The sequence below is a fragment of the Lepisosteus platostomus genome, chromosome 7 (assembly GCF_059453375.1).
Source record: "Lepisosteus platostomus isolate fLepPlt1 chromosome 7, fLepPlt1.hap1, whole genome shotgun sequence".
In the NCBI taxonomy this organism is placed as follows: Eukaryota; Metazoa; Chordata; class Actinopteri; order Semionotiformes; family Lepisosteidae; genus Lepisosteus; species Lepisosteus platostomus.
Window position 1 is genome coordinate 43463805 of NC_142617.1, and position 19504 is coordinate 43483308.

At 48.0% G+C, this 19504-nt stretch overlaps 1 protein-coding gene and 1 long non-coding RNA gene across 2 annotated transcripts; one reads left to right on the forward strand and one right to left on the reverse strand.

Moving 5' to 3' along the window:
• Positions 1–6216: 6216 nt before the first annotated feature.
• On the reverse strand, positions 6217–9687 carry LOC148658866 (uncharacterized). Its single transcript, XR_015940227.1, has 3 exons — positions 9648–9687; positions 8271–8417; positions 6217–8155 (listed from the first exon to the last, which is right to left on the reverse strand). It is a non-coding gene; the product is annotated as an uncharacterized LOC148658866 (long non-coding RNA).
• On the forward strand, positions 9212–15588 carry elf3 (E74-like factor 3 (ets domain transcription factor, epithelial-specific)). Its single transcript, XM_088640573.1, has 9 exons — positions 9212–9389; positions 10575–10746; positions 11578–11811; positions 12113–12226; positions 12786–12926; positions 13227–13313; positions 13539–13655; positions 13930–14125; positions 14459–15588. The coding sequence occupies exons 2-9, from the start codon at positions 10587–10589 to the stop codon at positions 14568–14570; spliced, it is 1161 nt and encodes a 386-aa protein (XP_088496699.1). The 5' UTR covers positions 9212–9389; positions 10575–10586; the 3' UTR covers positions 14571–15588.
• Positions 15589–19504: the final 3916 nt, after the last annotated feature.

Below are 19504 nucleotides of genomic sequence, written 5' to 3' on the forward strand. Positions count from 1 at the left end.
TCTCCCTGCCCCTTCTGAAATATCAAAGTGCAGCACTGCCCCTTAGTGGTATAAACGGATTACTGCAGGGAGCATGTGTTGGCTGAAATAGGGTCACTTCAAAGACACCTGACTCAGGCCGAGTGACCACAAGGTGGCAATGCGGTAACTTTGTTTGCATGTCATACAGAATTCTTCTGTTGATCTGATCAGAATTTATTTTAAACCACTTCAATTACTGAGATTCAGCACCGCACGTGGTCTAAATGACATCGGTTTATTAATTAATATAGATTTTAACAAATCATAGTTATCCACAATTAGTAGCCTAATCAGTGTTACTTGGAACATCTCTATTACAATAGGGGCTACAGTCACAGTACATAAGAGCAGTCCTGTTACAATGGGAACTACAATCCCAGTGCAGTAGAACAGTCTTGTTATTAATAGGAGCTACAGTCCCAGTAGCATAGAACAGTCCTGTTACAATAGGAGCTATAGTCCCAGAACAGTAGAACAGTCTGTATTTGGTTAAATAGTCACTTCACTGTGCCACTGTCCCTACAGTTACTACACAGGGTTCTTCAGCTTCCGCTGTGGGCATACAGATCACATAACCTGGCCACAGAGAGGGCACTTTGCTCACTGTGGAAAATACGTGGGTGTGAGATTGGGTGGCGAGATGGCTTAGTGCTATAAACTCCTATTTATAGCAGCGTTGGGTCTGTGTATGACACATAATCATGTAAGCCATAATTTATTCCGTAAAACAAGGTCAGACTGAGATATTTAAATATTAACTGCTTTCAGCAAGCGTTAGACACACTCCTCTACTGGGTGATGTCAGAGCAATCAACGTGCATGAAGCCGTCACTAGTTCTGTTTGCATTCGGACCAGAGGGTCAAGAACGTGCAGGAGGTGAACCAGGAAGAGCATCTTCAGGAAAGCACTGGCTGGCCTCACAGACGGCGGGGTGACAAAGCCTGTCCCACACCTGGGACACACAGAGAGCTCTGCACAAAGACACCCCCGGGGTTCACAGCGAATGTTAAAGATTACTGTCTGTTAGACACTATTATTATAGATATTACTGCAAATTATGGATTTTTGTTAGTAGAAACTCTGCCTCTCCTATTATTTAAATACCACATATTCTTCCCTCCATTTTCTTCTATTCTGTGATGTGTAACAGCTAGTTATCATTTATTATCTTAATGCTCATAGCTTTGGTCATACTCATGAAAGCCACGACTAAAAGGCACAGCATTGGAACTACAGTCTGAGGGAGGAGGGATGGCCTGATTGCTCTTTTTTACGTTTGCTTACTCACTCAGCAGGACGTGCCAGCTATTTTCAGACCGTTTCCAGAATATGCCACAAGGAAATAAAATTATCTCATAATTCCTCGCAGCACCAAGGGGAAAAGAGCAGCTGAGAGCTACGCTTAATGCACAGGAGATTATGTGGAATTGCCGTGTCAAGAGGAGGAGGGGAGTGGCGACTGCCGAGAACACACAGAAGAATGTGGTCCGATTGTTTGACCCGCCCTGCATCCCGGTATAGTCCTACAGTGCCTGGGGGATGCTCTCCCATGTTTGTGTCCCGCCTCCCCACACTTCTTCTCCATGCTGTTCCCATCAAGGCCCTGCTCTGCTTTTACCACAGAGCACAGTGATGCCCTGAGTCTCCTGCCCCCCCTGACTGCCACCCTCGTCTGGCTCCAAGCTGAGACTTCTCGAGCCGGGGGCAAAGCTTCAGGGATCATCCCGGGAGGTTCAAACGCCATTTCTGCTAACTGTGTAAAACTGGTTTTCTTTTTGCAGGGCAATTGCTACACAAGTGATTTCAACAGGACGCAGTGAGTTGAACAAATCCACCAGACACCCGGGGAGAAGACAGACTGCCACACGGGGCCAGGCCAGCCACTAGGGTGTATTGGACAGCGTCCTGACACTCCTTGAGACGCCAGCAGAGAAAAGGTGAAGAGATGAATGTGATAACCAAACCGGTGTGTCCTGAATTGTGCACACTGCCTGACCTGTTCCCAGGTAATCCTATCAGATCAAATCTCCCTGTCCGCAAAACCACAGGCAGCATCAGATAAGAACAGACCTCAGCCACCTGCCGCTGCTCTGTTTCCACTGCTTCGGTACTTGTTATTGCGCTGGTGCAGGTTTCATTACACTGGAAGAGCAGAAGAGTCACTTTCATTCATCCTGTCTGGATTGTGTAGTGATAACATAGTATAGTACTGTGCAGTTAAGGGATCTCCTAATTCATAAACTGCACCATTTTGTGCATTTCCTTAGAACTCACTAGTTTCCTGAGAATAGAGTCCTCATCCTTTAGTTTTACTGGTGTCTCTGCTGGTCCCCTCGGTGTGAAGACAAAAAGGTTTAGTTTAGTTATAGAGCTGAGTCACCCTGTCTCTCTCCTGGACTGGGACTCTACCCAGAAAGTTCACTGTCAAGATGTCTGTGCTTCAGTGAAAAACTCCCACAAGTTGTTCTGTCTACAAAAAAAAAACACAGAACTACCAAAGCCCCGCTACTGACTTTTCAAACCCTCCAAAGTCCAAGTTACCTAATTGAATTCATTATCCATTTCATTAAACATACAAAGTGTGCTCTTTACCTACAGTTTTTAAACCTGATAGATTTTGAAAGAAGTAAACGCCTCTCTGAGATTGAGCTTTTGTTCTGGCACTAGAAGGTGGAAGAGAGGGAATCTATGTAAAAACATTTAAAAACACACCCTGTGCACTGTGTGACCACAAGCCCCACAAACCTGCTTAAATTTCTGACATCAATCCCTGGAACTCAGTGAGCTGGAAATACTCCAGGGCAGTCCAACTGCTAACAGTGGGAACTTGCTGGGCTGCTCCTGTTTGTCCACAGCTGTTCCAGGCTCTGGGTGACTGGCAGGCCTGGCACTCACCGATGCCAAGCCCATGAAAACACCTTCTTGCTCCGGACCCCACTGGGAGTCTCCTCGGCCAAACATTGACAGAATGTAATGTAATGTTTTACAGAGCCGGCAATGTCTTCAGTCTTTATCCTGAAACTGAGTGGCACCTGCCCAGTGGTGACTCACCCAGGGCACCAGAGAGTTAAACTTTAACAGAGTGGGCTTAAAAACTCACTGAGGGGAGACAGACTGGCAATAAACCCCTTGCTGACCCTTTGAGTGAAGGGCATGAGGGAAGGGAGAGAAAACAAGAGCTGAAAACTCCCAGGAATGTCCTGTCACTAGCCAGGGGCCTCCAGTTGTTTTCCTCTCAGGCCTCCTTGCTTTATTGGTCATTCCTGAGGGTTCACAACACGCCTACTACTTGCTGCTGGTGATCCGACGAGGAAAACAAGCCTGAAGAACACAGACGGGGTATGCAGGACTGGGCAGATCCTGCCCGGACTGTGCCATCTGAATGGACTGCCGAGCTCTTTGCAGTTCAGCCCCAGCCATTTCCAGCAGATTATCATCTGGCCCTAGCTCCTATTTGAAAGTGAACCAGATGATGGCGCTGTGTGCTGTAGTGTCCTAATTCACAGTGAGGATACAGGCAGCGTATACAGTCCAGCAGAAAATGTCAGAATAAAAACAATTAAGATGAACACATTGCTTCAGACACCAGAGAACTCTATCCATATTAGAAAATCAGAAGGTGTCAGTGCAGATCATGAGAGATCACCTCTGCCCTGTGCGCAGGCCTCTGACCAGTGTCCAGGTCCTCTCACCTGTGTGCTGCTATTCTGACCTGTGTGCTGGTCCTTTGACCCAAGTGCAGGCCCTCTGACCGGTGTGCAGGCCCTCTCACCTGTGTGCTGCTCTTCTGACCTGTGTGCTGGTCCTCTGACCCATGTACAGGTCCTCTCACCTGTGTGCTGGTCCTCTGACCCATGTACAGGTCCTCTCACCTGTGTGAAGGCCCTCTGACCTGTCTGCAGGCCCTTTGGCCAGTGTCTAGGTCCTCTGACCTGTGTGAAGGTCCTCTGATTCCCCCCATTTTACCAGGCTTGTAATGGAAACTTAGCCCAACCCAGCTTGCTATGCAGAGAAAGGAGTAGCTGATGACACCGTGGAAATTTCCCCTGCGTTGTCTCATCTCCTAAATGCCAGAGGGGCCAAAAAAACCTCTAGCATACAAACTGGCAGCACCGCATTCCAGGGCTCCTAATTGCTGCCTTGTGACAATAGAGCTATGTGTGAAACAGGAGGGTTGTGACATCTCGGAGTGGTGTGGGTGAGGGGACCCTAAAGCTGGATCTGGGAGAAAAAGAGTGAATGGAAGAGTCAGTTGTCAGAAAAGCCAGGGCAGGAGGTATGGCTCCAGTCACACGACCAGACAAGCCTGGATCCTGGTGAGGAGAGTGTTTGAGCAGAGTAACGAGTCTGTAAAGGCTTTAGGGCTCCAGCCTGAATGCTATCTTCTTATAAGAGCACCGCCAGGGTTATGGAATCAGCTCTGCACTGCAGCACTCAGTACTAATTAACAGAAATCAATCACATACCCAAATAAGCTTCTTCATGAACAGAATTTTGAGGAACTACAAAACATAAGATCATAAAAACGGCCTTCTCTTGTTGGTAAAGTTTCTTCTGTAGTTAATAAAAACACTTACTGGAACAGTGATGAACCCAGTGCTGAGTGAGAGGGGTCCCTGGGGTGTTTGCTCCCTAACTCAGGTACTCCACACCAGATCTTGGGATCCCCACACTGTCTACTGTTTGCTCCCACTAAGATCGTTACTTCATTGAATCATTAACTGAATTAACATGTCTCTTGATCGGAACCTTTGCAGAAAAAAATCTATTCAGAAGCTGGAGATCTTGCAAGTGAATGAAACGCAGTACTTGATGAACAACCTCCAACATGATGAGCTAAAAACAATTAAGAAGCTCGCATGAACCCCATTACCAGTTCACTGATGTACTGAGAGCTCAGGAGGAACAGACACCAGCAGGCATGGGGGTCCCCAAGGCTTAGACTGGGGACCCCTTCTCTAACTTCCATGAACATGCATCTTTAACTCTGGAGCCACAGGGTTACAGCAGTTACTGATCAATTTGGTTATCGTAAAACAGAAGTCTAATCAGTTTGTCTAATCAGCAAAAGTCAAAGTAGCACCAGCTAGCAATCAACAGTCTGCTTGAATGACCTGAAGCTTTCATCCCTCTGTTCCATTATTGCTACATTCTGCATAATAAATAAGAGGCAATCAACATGTTTATGGTCTGAAAACAATTAAAGGGGAACAATGCCCAGGTAAAGTGAACATAACCAAAGAAACGGGCTGCAGCCCAACCAGATTCCCAGCAAGAGCCTGTTTGCTCAGAAAAGTCCATCCACCACTGTCAGGGCGTGATGAGGGGTGAGGAGGGGAAGCCCATCTTCCCATGCTCCCTCATGCCTTGTACATGCTGTCTCTCTCACACCTGAAGAAGGCGCTACAGACAAAACACTGCCTTTCAGCCTGGAACTGACCTCAGCTCCCGGCACGGAAACCGATATTTCTGACACTTTCAAGGTTTAAAAGCAGATGCTGTTTGTATTATAAAAAGGGCATTTATCTGTTTGTCTGCAGTTCCTGTCTTCACGAGGGGCACATTCTCACATTGTGGCCCCACACACAGACTTATACACACTCAGAAAACAGACCAAACTGCTCACTGTAATATGTCAAACTTCCACAGAACACAGACCAAAGAGCACCAGTCTGCAAAACCCATTCTGGACTGCTCAAGGACATTTCTCTTGAACCCTGCAGACTGGGGTGCAGCCTGCAGAGATGGAAGAACGAGACACCCGCACATCTACCCCGGGCTAGCTCAAGTGCAAACTCAATGCATCGCCTCAGTATGGCTGCAGGACTACTTACAAACACCAGATAGCAGCACAAATCCGGTCAAAGATCACGACACACCTGTTACCTCATTCTTGTCTTATGAGAAAATCTAAGTGCTGTTTATTGTAAGTCTCAAGCAAACCTTCTAAGAATTTACGTCACAAAGACAGGATTATCTCTACAATGCAATCGGGCAAGTTATATTGTTCCTTAATTATAGCTGAAACCTGAGCTATAATGCCATCTAGACTGTGCCTTATTTGGAATCTTTCTGAATTTAAGTGACCGCATTGTGAGACAGCTATGTCACTCACCAAAGCTTAATGTTTTAAAATGATACGATATTTAATATGATCATATCATAATTGTATTCATTTCTTGCTTTGTTATACATTTACTTCAGGTTTAATAATAATTTTAATGCATGGGTTTTTAATTGCAGTTTTCATTGTATCCTACACAAAACGTACTGTTTGTTATCGCTGTAATGGCTGACAGGCTGGCTAGCGATGTCACTGTGTTACCATGAGCTCACTCTGCACTCCTGCACCTTACCAATCCTTCCCTGAGGTCCAATACCCATACCTCCGCTTTTTGAAAGCCAAGGAGGATTTGGAATGGAAGACCCACTTTCCTCCATCCCTCTTTTTTCCAACCTCTTCATCTCTTTCAGGGTTGTGGGGAAACCGAAGGACGGGACAGGACGCCAGTCCATCAAAGGGCAGACAGACACAAACACACACGTGCTCACACTCACAGCGGGGCCAAAACTAAATAGAAACTAAATAACCTACCAGCATGTCTTTGGACTGTGGGAGGAAACTAGAGCACACAGAGGAAACCCAAGTGAACACAGGGTAAAAAAAACAACATAAACACAGGGAGAACATAGAAACTCCACACAGAGAGCACCCCAGGAATTGAAGCCAAGGCTTAACCCTAACCCTCAGTACTGGCTACCAAACGTCTTACACAAACAGCCTATTTTTGTAAAACAGGCTGTTGGACAGTACTGCCGTGGTCATGTCCGCTGTGGCACAGCGGCGCTGTGCTGGAGACTGAGTGTGTGCGTGAGTATCAGAGGAGCTCTGCACTCGCTCCTCTCACGGACAGTCTTCCTGAGGGGCTGGTTTCATCGCTGGCAGATGTCGGACTAACTGGTGATGTCAGGGAGATTGTGATTTGGGGTGACAAACCCAAGACAGGTGACTACTCTATTGGGCCCATATTTAGGCTGAAGCATGGAGGAGGGTCAGGGGTCTGAGTTTTCCAACTGCAGGGCCATGGGTTTCAACCCCCAGGTGGGACCTTGCCTCTGCACCTTGAGTGAGGTCATTGACACAGGCGGGCGGCTCCAGCAAAATCCCCAGCTGTTTAAATGTAAGGCAATCTGGATACATGAATCAGACAAATTCATTCTTTATCTTGTGTGGCTGGCTGTTTGATTAATCGTGAATGCTCGCAAAAAGCAGGCTTCAACAACACTGATGATAATTCTGGTCTAAAACAAACTTCACCTTTAAAGCACAAATACATTACTCATTTGTAAACAATTATAAAAAAGTGAAAATGTGATGATGAGACGTTTGTTCCCACACATACACACACAAGCACCCATGTCCCTCCTAGGACCTGCACTGCCCAGATCAGCGCGCTCCTGCAGTCTCCTCATGTCGGGACAGGGGAGACGCAGTGCAAGGTGAGTACTGTAGCCTGCCGGAGCAGCCAGCTCTGCTTGTTTGTAGCCAGTGCTGCTTGTTTATTGTTCAGGCTCATTGAGTCAGTGTTGCGGAAACTGGAAAAACTTGTCTTTTTGTCTGCTGCCCCCGCAATGCACACAATGGACCCTCTTGTTCCCAGGGGGTCTTCAGGGTTGAATGCTGGTTAAACATCAGATGCATTGACTAGGAATCTGCTTACAAAACCCCTGGAGTTTCTCTGGTTACTGCGCTGTACTGACTAGACTAGCCGGTTGTGTCCCAACTTTTACTGCACCTCAGGATTCTGTGCCTTCGCCCCATCGGCCAAAGGAAATTTTTACCATTCCCTGACAGCGAACTCAGAAATACCTTTTAGATATGACTGGCTGATGTGTATTCTTCAGAACCAAGCCCCGAAGGAAACGTGCCCCAGTAGGTTGTGCTGACTGGTTCTCGTGGTGTTCTGGTTTCTCAAGCCTGGCCAAGCTTGGTGTTTGTTGTGGCTGTGATTCACTGTGTATTGCAGATCTTTCCTGTGTTTGTATCATATTAGACTAGAATAAACATTTACAAGATCTCAGCAGACTCTGTGTTGGGAATCAAACTGGAAGACACTGGTGCGTTCCAAATCACTGCAGGCGAAAAGAAACTAGGGCTAATTAATATTTGACACTGCTATTACAGCTGACATATGCACTCCTCAGCCACAACAACATTCGCTCCGGAAATAATAAGGAATTTACGTACCAGTTAGAAAGAGCCCCTTGGCAGCACTAAAATTAAACACACACACTCCCTCAGTGCTAGTCGGCAATGTCCACCACCTTCCTGCTCTACTGATGTCCTGGGGCTGTGCTGGGCATTTCATAGTGGCACTTCGAACACAAATCTGCACTGTGAAAGAAGAGAACCAGCTGATGGAATCTGCTTCTCAGGAACGCCTCAAATGATAGAGCATCCCTTCCAGTTTTCTGTCTCGTTATTGCTTTTCTAAGGCAAATGCAAACAAATAAGAAATGTATTTCTGCTTTACAGTAGAAGTACAGTATGTCTGAGCCCCAAATCCCCCCTGTGCTCAATGTGTTGTGCATCTTTCACACCCTGAATCAAAGTCCTTTAACGGCCCCCTTACTGGAGCGCAGTGCAGCACAGCAGCCAGACCGGTGGACCTTGATCAACATTCTCTATTGACAGGGTGACATCATCTTGTGAAGTTTAACTGCAGGAGGCAAGAGAGGTGGTAGAGGGCTGGCGGAGGTGAGAAAGGACAGCGAAAGCAGCTGGCTCAGAAATGAAATAACTGGTGAAGGCAGCTCAGAGGGCCTTGACACGGAGAGGCCAGCCGGGATAATAATTAAGAGAAAGCGCTGCTGCGGCCGGGTGGGAACCTGGCAGAGGAAATGGACCAGATCCGCTTTGTTTCCAGATGCGTGTCCCCTGGCCGCACTCGGCACTGTCTCTGGCGGGAGAGGAGATCTTTACAGACTAGGGAGGGGGGGGATATCAGACCCTGAATCCTACCCCTGCCCTTTCTTTCCTGTGGTGTGCAGGAGGTGTGGCTGCACAGCTATTCAGGCACCTGTTCTTCATGCAAATGTCTCTTCTCTCCAGCGGAGAGCAGCCCGGTGTGGAATTCCCCGCTCACCTGGAGCTCCACCCCCCTCAGCAAGAGCTATAAAGCGAGCGAGGCTGGCAGCTCGCAGGTATTGGTGAAACAGGTGCACTCAGGGCCGTGAACAAAGCAGCGATCTGGGAGTAACACCGCCACAGGGATCACCTGTACTGGATTATTTCTCTCGCTCTTCAACGGCTTTTTAACCTCCCTCTGTTTGATCTAGTGTCCGGCGCCTGGTCCTGTTTCAACAGGTATGGAGAAGTGTTTCTTTTCCTCTGCCATGCCAATGCCTGCTGCTTGTGCGTGTGTGTAAATGCGAGTCAGCTCATGCTCCAGTACAGCAGCTGTGTGTCCGCTTTTGCACAAAAAGCAGAACTGAGCTTTCTCGTGATCCTAGAGGGATTCAAACTGCTAGGATATTGGATTCAGAAAGGAAATCTGGCAAACAAAGTTTCAGGCTGCTTATTGTAAATTACTCCAGATAACATATTAAAAAAATAAGATTTTACCTTGAGGAGAGATGAATCAAGCCAGCAGTTTTGCCTTGCCTATAAAATTAAACAACATTGAGTAAGCTCTACAAAGCACCATTATAGTAAGTAAAATTACGCAGGCAAAGGTATTAAAAATCGCAGCTCTTTTATGTGAAATTTACAACGTAGGATAGACAAATATTGCGGAATTATCGCGTATTAACTCTTTATAACTAGTTATATATTGTTGTAGTCTGCAAACGTTTTTTTCCCCCAAAATCAGATAATAATCTCACAGTACATGTGAAATGTAAATGTGATCTGATAATAGTCATGAAATACATGACACATGTAATCCTCGTGAATTCCGAGAATGAGAATGTAAATTAGAACTGTCCGTGTCGCTGCGCCAGAAAGCAGAACCTTGTAAACAATCTAAAATAATTACGCGACGGGTTTATGAAGTTCGAAGTCAGTAGCTATGGGAGACGATGCAGTGTCTGCCTGGGCGATTCCTTTAGCTGCTAAATGCACCGTGTCATCAGAGATTCCGGGACATCTCAGTCCCATTGCAGTGTCTGGATGCGTTTCTCGAAATAAAAGATTAATTCACCGTATTCCCGTTCCGTCCGCTCTGTAGTGCCAACATCAATTGATTAAAAACAATTAATCAAAGGGCACGAGCATAATTTTCAGACGATTTACAGATTTATAATCGGTGTATTTTTAAGCAGAAACTTTAAGCCTGTCAAGGAGCCCTGTCAAGGAAAAAACAAACTTGAGGCTGAATTTGATAGCGAATTTTAATATCTGGAGTAATAAATTAATAGCGGTTGTAAAGTGGTATTAACAGTACTTCAGCCGCCTAGTGTGTGGTTATTGTAAATGCTTTGGTGTGGAGACGGTGACTGTATGAAGTATGAATTCTTGTAATAACTGATTTTCTTACTGGCTGCACTGCAGAAGGAAGAACTGATGTCGGCGACTTGCGAGCTCAGCAGCATCCTCACCAAAGCCAACCACGCCATGTATCAGATCTCGGACCCCGGGCAGCCCGCGGGCAGCCTGTCCCTCGGCGACAGCAAGGACTCCCTGCAGCTGCTGACCAGCGCGCAGCTGCCCGCAGAGCTCCTGGGTAAGACAGGGTGAAGACACCAAACACGGCTACGCCAACAGAGACTGAACAACAGGCTTATCACAGTGGCGCCTGGCGATAAAATCAAAGAGCGGGAGAGAAAAAAAACACTGTTTTCTTAACAACATTTAGCACCCCAAACATTATTTGCAGACGTGATTAGCGCACAGGTAGCGTGACCACCGTGATTGCTCACAGCGACTGTTAGCTTGAGTAACTAGGTTAATGGCTCCCGATAAGCGCGTGCCAGTAAATTGCCTTTCATCGAAACCATAAAGCGCAGCTATTAACGCGCCTGAGTCTCCACGGGGGGACGAGGGCGGGATTTATTAGCAGGAAAAGACACCTGGAATCGAGCCCGGAAAGCCGAGTGCAGAGCCGTTAGGGATGGCGCGCACAAGGCTGGTGACACAGCATTCCTGTTCAAAGTGTCGCCCAGAGCCATCATAAGCTCATCGAATCTTCCCGATTAATTAATCCCCCCCAATAATTGTTGACCTGAATTTAAAGCCCACACACATGGATTTCGGAGCTCTGGAAATGTTCATTTCCTAACTCGTTTTTAAATTTCATACAAGGTATAGTTCTCTCAGTGATGTATGATGAGTTTTTTACTTTGTGTTCTGTCAATGTCACAGCATCTCACTACTAAGTAGTTTGTGTCCAGCAATAGTCTGTACTGCTGTTTTGTTAAAGACAGTTTGATAGCACAAGAAAATAACAGCGCTCCGTGTTTCCAGTGTTTTAAATCGCTGCGGAGCTCGGGGGAAGGTGTCTGGTCACGAGCTGCTCAGACAGGGAGTCTGAGGCCTGTCTGCGCTTGGTTTTCAGGCCCCTGCAAGTGGTACAACACTGACCCGCAGTTCTGGAGCAAGCAGAACGTGCTGGAGTGGATCAGCTACCATGTGGAGGAGACCAAGTTCGACGCCAGCACCCTGAACATGGCCTACTGCACCCTGGAGGGGTCCGTGCTGTGCCAGATGTCCCGGGACACGATGCTTTCCATGTTTGGGCCACTGGGGGACCGACTGTACCACAGCCTGCAGGACCTGAAGGCAAAAAACAGTAAGTGTCCTCAGGGATCAGAGAGAGCTCAGAGACCTTTCAAGTCCACATGAACAGCACAGTGCAAACTGGGCAACTCTCCACAGGGAGCCCGGCTCCAGGGAAATAAACCTTTTTTATAAAAAAAACAGACTAATTTTACTCAAAACGTCTTTTCTTTCGGGTTTGAAACAATCACCTCAACAAGACAGCCTGCCTCACACACCAGCAAAACAAAGTGCTTGAGTGGGGCGTGTCTGACTCAGCAGAGGCTCTGTAGTAAGAGGGACCGTCTCTGACCGCTGCCTTTCTGCTGTTTCAGGTGTTGATGACATCACCAATGACATTCTGAACACCCTCTTCACTGACCTCCCGGAAATCTTTGCCGAAGACACCTACAACCTCCTGCCTACAGTTGTTGTGGCTCCAGGACCCGGTACGAGAGGACTTTGTTCTGGTCAATCGATCACCCGTTCAGAGACAAGCCAGACGTCTTAGTTCTGACTGCAGTCACACTGAAAGATAAAGCCAAGGTTAACTGTCACTAGGAGAACTTTTCAGGGCGCTCCTTGTTTGTTTATAGTCAAAGGCAAATGGACCACAGTTCATTGCTGTTATAAACCAAGCCAGTGAGACCCACAGCCTTGGAAATAGTGTTGACTACCAACTGAACACAAACAGTTGAACACAAACTCCTCACAAGAGGAGACATTCAGCCCATCTGCTCTCGTCAATCTGTTTTCTAAAAGAAACCAGGGTATCGGCTTTGACAGTGTGGCAGGGCTGCTTGCTCCACATCCCCACAACCCTTTGTGTAAAGAAGTGCCTCCTGTTCCGCAGTTTTCAAAGCTCTTGCCTACAGTGTAACTTTGAGTAGAGCTCAGAGTCCCTTGCGGACACTAGAATACGCTGGATCCGGGTGGGATCTCAGACACTGGGAGTGTTGGCTGCATGTCCCTCTGTGCTCACAGAGCTTATCTGCTATGTTTTTGCAGGCTGCGGCACTGACTTCAGCAAACCAACCTCCCGGGATGTGCAGAGTGAGCTGAAGATGATGGGTGAGCTGCCGTCCTGGAGCGACCTCGGGTACGAGTCTGGACCCACGTCCCCGGACAGCCTGGACAGCTCCAGCGCAGGCGAGTGTCGAATGGTCTGTTCAGGGAGAAAGGAAACCAACATCTCGTCTAGTGTGGGGCTGTCAATGTTTGCTTCCTTCAGTACTCACTCAGGAAGCTGAAGTCCCCTAGTGGCCTTTGGATAGCTGCAGACTGGAGCAGTGCGGGTGCCCCCTAAAATAGATTTATTCCAAAACGTATAGAATGGCTTTGCCAGTAAAAGCTGTGGCATTCAATTAGAAAAGTCCTTCAGTTTCAGCTATGACACATACAGATTTAAGGTCTCAGTGTTTTGAAAAGTGCTCTTTTTCTGTGCTGCAGGGATGCAGAACTTCCCCAGCTCCCCAGACTCCGGTGGAAGTGACTCCGAGCTGGACTTCTCCGAGATGAGGCTCCCCAGTGCCACAGGTGAGTCGCTGTCCTCTCACCTGGCCTCTGAGACACCTGTAACATGCGAAAAAGACACAAACACATCCTCCTCTTCCTGGACAGCACACAGGGCAATGCATGTGCTGGCAGGCAGTTCTGTGGCTTTGGTCAGTTTTGCTGGGGTCTCGTTGCTCGATTCCTGCTGTGCACCACCATTACAGAGCTCCGTGCCTGTGTCCTGACTTTCTGCTCTCCCCTTAACAGACAGTTACCAGGAGCCCGGCAGGGCGGAGCTCAAGCCTGGCAAGAGAGGAAGGGGGAGGCCCAGGAAGCTGAGCAGAGGTGCTGAGGACTGCATGGACACCAAGAAGAGCAAACATGGTGAGTTGAGCACCTTCACAAGGCAAAGGAGTCCACAACAGTACAATCCAGGGTAGTTGGGCTCCGTTCCCCTTGGTGGAACAAGTGCTGGGCAAGAAGCAGCCAGCTGAGCCTCTTAGGACTTGTTGGTATTCCTCAGAGCAGCTTGGCACAGCTGCACTGGCAGCACCTCGCTCTGGAGCACCGAGAGCCTACCAGCGGCAGGGACGGGCTGGGTGGCAGTGGGGGGGGAGTGGGGACCGGGCCTGACCGCGGCTGTGCTGTCTCCCCGCAGCGCCCCGCGGCACGCACCTGTGGGAGTTCATCCGGGACATCCTGATCCACCCGGAGCTGAACAACGGGCTGATGAAGTGGGAGGACCGGCGGGAGGGCGTCTTCAAGTTCCTCAAGTCGGAGGCGGTGGCGCAGCTCTGGGGGCAGAAGAAGAAGAACAGCAGCATGACGTACGAGAAGCTGAGCCGCGCCATGAGGTGAGCAGAGAGACGGGGAACTGTCTGCAGCCCCCCCGGGGATTCCCAGGCCTGAGAAAGCAGCTCCTTTTTCACAGTCTTCATCTTGGCACAGTTACTTGTATGATTCCACAAAATTTAAAGTCGGTGCATCACCATGTTTTTAGTACCAGGGCAGGATTTTGGAACCTATAGACAGTGCAGCAGCAGAAAAGCTACAGGATCCCTGACTGCGCAGCAGGAACGCCAGGGAGAAACCCCTGAGCCTGCAGGCAGGCGGGCCTGTCGGGACACTCAGCTGTCCTGCAGAGCGTGGCGCTGACCGGCTCTCTGTCCCTCTGTCTGCCTCTGCAGGTACTACTACAAGAGGGAGATCCTGGAGAGGGTGGACGGCCGGCGGCTAGTTTACAAGTTCGGGAAGAACTCCAGCGGCTGGAAGGTGGGGGAAGTGGGCCTGGGAATGTGAGGTTTTTGGGAACGCCATGGGAAGAGGAAAGGTGGAAGGCGGCGGAAATCCTGCGGAGACTGGTGGCCTCTGGTTAGGGCACCTGTCCACGGTTCGAGCCGGGGGCAAGTCTGAGAGACGTGAAGGACTGGCAATCCTGACATTTGGTTAAAAACATCCGGCCCATCTGCAGGGCCACCAAGCGTGAACGCCTTTCATTGTGGGGGCGTCTCTAAAAACGTAAGCCAACATTTTGGCTAAAGTAGGTTGTATGAACCGAAAATGATATTGTATTCTTGGTGAATTTTATTTTTTACTCTTGCTCTGTGCTTATTTAACATGCTTTCTCGTTATTTTCACGGTTGAGAGTGCTGGTGATGGGCTTGTTATCCCTCCTCCCACCTGTGTCTTATGGCCCAGAGAGCTCAGTACTGGTGTTTTTCTGAAGCTTTGTCTCAATATTTTGACCGATGACTTTGATTCACATCCTCCTCGCCACTCTAGACTGGAGTGATGACAAGCCCGTCAGTCCAGGTGTTTTTCACCTGCGCTGCAGCCTGTCCTGGAGGCGAGGGCTAGCAGAGGCAAAGCTGGCTTTGCTAGCTGGGACTGTAAGAAGCACATTCCCAGGCTCTGAGAGGAAAAGCCACAGAGAGCCCCTCAAAAACACCATACTCCCTCCCTGGCCCAAGGCACAGGTACTTCCAGATTGGAAAGTTATACGATACAAAGCACTTTGGTTTTACCTATTTGGCGAGATGAAGTAGGGAAATTTGTAAATGTATCCATCTTTTCTTCCTGAAGCACGATTCCTTATGTCTGTATATACCTCTTTATCAGTGTATTTTATAAGTAAAGATGTTTGTAAATCAAGTTTTTAACAACAGAATGATTTAAGTTTTATTCAGCTGGACTGGTAATATTTTTTCAAGAAATACGTTTGTTATGTAAGAAAATCTTAAGATGTTTTGAAATGTATATGTACCTTTTGTACAAAACTAAGCTGTTTTTTTAATAAAAGAGAAAGTATTGGAGAGAATGGTGTTGTTTGTTCGCAAAACTCTCTGCAGTCAGAAAGGGGAAATATTCTTACAGATAAGTTTCTGTTTACTGTGCAACGATGACAGCACAAAGCACAGTATGTTATCCAGAAAGCATCTTTAGTCCCATCTTTTACCTCCGCACAGCATACCTTGGTAAAACAGAACGATTACATTGTATTACATCCTTCCATACTTCACATGGACTGTTTTAAGCATAATTACCACTTCCCGCTTTTATAAGGCTGCTTAATGCTGCTAGAATTCACTGTTCTGAGAGCTGTTTAGAGAAGTAAACTTCAGGAGGGAGAAATGCCCTATTTAGATTACAACAAACATGTTAATTATGAGTACATTTGCTACAGTTACTTCTATATATCATGAAAGTAGGCAGTGGTTTTGTCTTGCTTATAGCTTTCATCTTTTTTCCTGGGTAGTGGGAAGGACCTGGGAGATTCAGCTGGGAGTAGCTGTGACTTTGCTGCTACGGCAGAATACTTTTCCAGCATGACCTGACCCATCTCACGGGGGCTATTAATGATTAGGCAGGGCTATCGGACAAAGACTGTGTTGTGACATTCTCTTGTGTCTGAAACAAAGACAGTGCCGTTTTTAATGCTTTTCTACTGAAGGTGTATTAACTTATCAAGGCCATGGTGGCTCTTGCCAAATCAAACAGAGAGAGACACAATAGCTCAAGGCCATGAAACCCCTCAAGGGGCACATGCAGACATGACTCTGATGAACCAGCCTATTAAAAACATCAGACGTTCCAGATTCCTGTTTTTCACTTCACTTTTTCTATCATTATTCTATTCCTTTGGAAACCAGTCCTGGAACACTGCTTTCCCAGTCAAGGGAAAGGATCTGACCTCCAAGTGTTCAAGGCTGCACAGCCTGGAGTGTGCTCAGCTGGAAAAAAACAGTGAGGAATTTCTCAGCTTTCAATGGGTCACATGGTGTTTATCCCTGGGCTGCATAGCAAACCTACAGTGCAATTCTGCAGCACCCCTCTGTCCTCTGCCAGCATTCCCTTGACCTGCATGATGTCATTTGTTAGTTTTCATCCTCCTCTCTCTCCAAGATATTCAATGACTATCGACTTTCAAAGGGGAACTCTGGCTTATAAACATTGTGGCTTGCATCACATACAAAATACCTGGGCGACACACAATCTCACCATTTACCTGCACAGCCTGTAAATCTGCACATGATTTGAGTGTGTGCTGCAGTCTAGATGGTCACACTGCAATTCAACTGAAATTGTCCATGTGCAGTTGAGTCTATGCTGCTCCACAAGAACGTACACTCCTGGGTGTGGAAGTCAAGGGGTCAGAGGTCAGGTCAGGAGTAGAGGCAGGTCTTTGAGCCAGTGCCTCAGAGTTTGGGGTTAGGATCAGGATTGTGTGTAGGGATGCACTGACAGTCCTTTAGTCAGTCCTGTAAGGCAAACCTACAACAGGCGGTTGTAAAAGGATGATTAAACATGATCTCTTTCTAATTCAGTATTTTCCTCTAACATAGTTTCGGCACACAGAAAACACATTCCACGAAATCATGGACTAGTCAGACTGTTGCGTTAACATGTTGTTCCAAGGAAGGATTGGATTTCAAGTGCAGGTGAACTGGATGCAGGATGGGAGCACCTGGAACAATGGCAATGCCTCTGCCCAGAGTACAAACAGTGGAGAGGAATACAGGAGGGCGATGAGGCTGTCCTCAGAGAATCATTGCACACTAACACATCGGGATGCTTTCTGCTCGTCAGGTGAAAGGCAGCAAGATCTCAATTCCGTCGGATTTACCGACAGGGCCTGTTAACTGTGACCAATAGTTCAGTTCGGCTGAGCCCCGGATCAAAAGGACGCTTCAGCTCCTGTGGCGGGTCCATGGCACAAATACAAGCTCCTGATGTCTGGGTTTTGTTTTACCAGACTTGTTTCTGACGGACCCATAGAGACAGAGGAAAATAAAAAATGTCTCCTCTGTGCAGAGGTGCTGGGGAGGGGGACAGAAGGAAAGGACAGAAGAGGGGTGAAGGGGGAGACGTTCGGCCGGTCGCTGGGCTTGCTTCCAGCAGCCAAGCGATCCAAAGATCTCCAGCTACTACAGCCATGGGAAAAACCAGGCTCCCCTGACTAATTACGGCAGTCTCAGCTAGGGGAGAGAGAAGACAGCTGGGTAAATACTTTACTGTAGCTTCAAAAAACCAACCCACACTCATGCAAAAAGAACTGTTGACATTCTTACAACATTGTTTAAATGTTTCATAAGCCTCCAATCTCCATACCCTCCTGCACTCCTGGCAGGAAGATCCCCCGCCCAGTGTTGGCCCGTGTGTGTTTTTGGATGAGTTTACAGGAGCTGGAGTGGAGGAGCTTATGTAACAGCATGGCTGAGTGTCAGACACGGAGCACCGCAGAGCCGGAAGAAGCCACAAGAGCCCATTACCTCAGAGGAGGTGTCACTCCAGCTGCCCCTGCCAGCCAGCTTCTCCAGTGTCCAGAAGCCACTGATCACGCTGCTGCGGAGCCCACAGCTCCAGCCCTGCTGCAGAAGGGGCTTCAGCCTCCTTCTGTCCCCCCTGACTTTTTGACAAAGATAAACAGCAAGGGTCTACAGAACACAAGGGGGTTTAATTGTCAAAGCAAGAGTTCAAGTTAAGGCTACTCAGCTTGAGACCCTTCCAATCCTTTCTACTGCTGGACATTGATGGTGGAACAGCCCTGGTTTAACTCATACCCTCCAGTAGGAAAGTCCCATGTGAACACATGAGGGGTACTTAGATAGATAAGGCAGCAGGAGCTCCTGGGGCAGACAGAGAGTTACCCCAGCAGGTTAGAGCAGACGGGGGCATGGTAACAGTTTTGTTGGGAGCCCACACAAGCGTCAGTTTGAAGAGCGCTGGCCTTGTGCAGCCGTGGTCAAATGCTGATAGCCCACCATTGCTGTCTGGACTGGTCACATCAAAGACAGCCCAAACCTCCACTCTAGGGTTGTGTGCTGCCAACCACTTGTGCCTCCTTGTGAGGGGAGCTGGATCATTCCTGACCTGACCCAGAGATCTCCAGCACTTCGGTCCTGTGAACCAACGCAGACATGCAGCAGGCGCTGAAGTCTGTTCTCCAGGAGGTCCGTATGGATTTCAGCTCCAATGGATTCAGTGCCTTGCTGTCACTGTGGACACATGCCTGAACAGGTTTGGAGACGTTATCATTATTGTCTTATCACTGGCTAGGGATGTGGCCATGAGCATATAATTACATTACCATGGGACCTTGTTACCTTACTTACTGAAACACCCCTGTACGTGCACAGTTATCGATACTATTACAGTTAATAACAAGGTGCTACAAGCAGAAAGGCAGGTGCACAGTTCCACAATATATTGTTATCAAAGCTTTACAGTCTCTAAAAGACTGCTGCGTACAACTGGTCTTGGGTGACAACTGATCTTGGATTTTCTGGGGACCCCAGAGTGGATCACAGGGGCCCTGCAGGCAGCATGGACTGGCTAGCTTTAGACCAGGTGACTCGTTCTTCTGCCTGTCCTAAAGAGCTTCAAAAACCTTGACTAGGTAGTGAAGGCCAAGTGTCAGACACACTGCAAGGCGCTCAGCAGCTTTGATTAAATGAGATGAAGAAAAGAGAGCAGAGGAACCAAAGAGGGGCAGGACAGGGCCAGATAGAGGGCTCTGATGAATAATTCAAGATGGGTTTAATTAAATCAGGAGTTGGAGTAAGGGGGAGCCAGGAGTGATGGCTGCTGGTGTCGCTTTTTCTCTGGCTTCCAGAATGTGACACTGCACCCCAGCACCGACTCTCCTACATTCCCAGGTTCACAGAGCATGAAGGAGGGAGCTCAGTCTCGAATAACAGCCCTGCCTGCCTGCCTGCCTGCAGACGGAGCAGTGT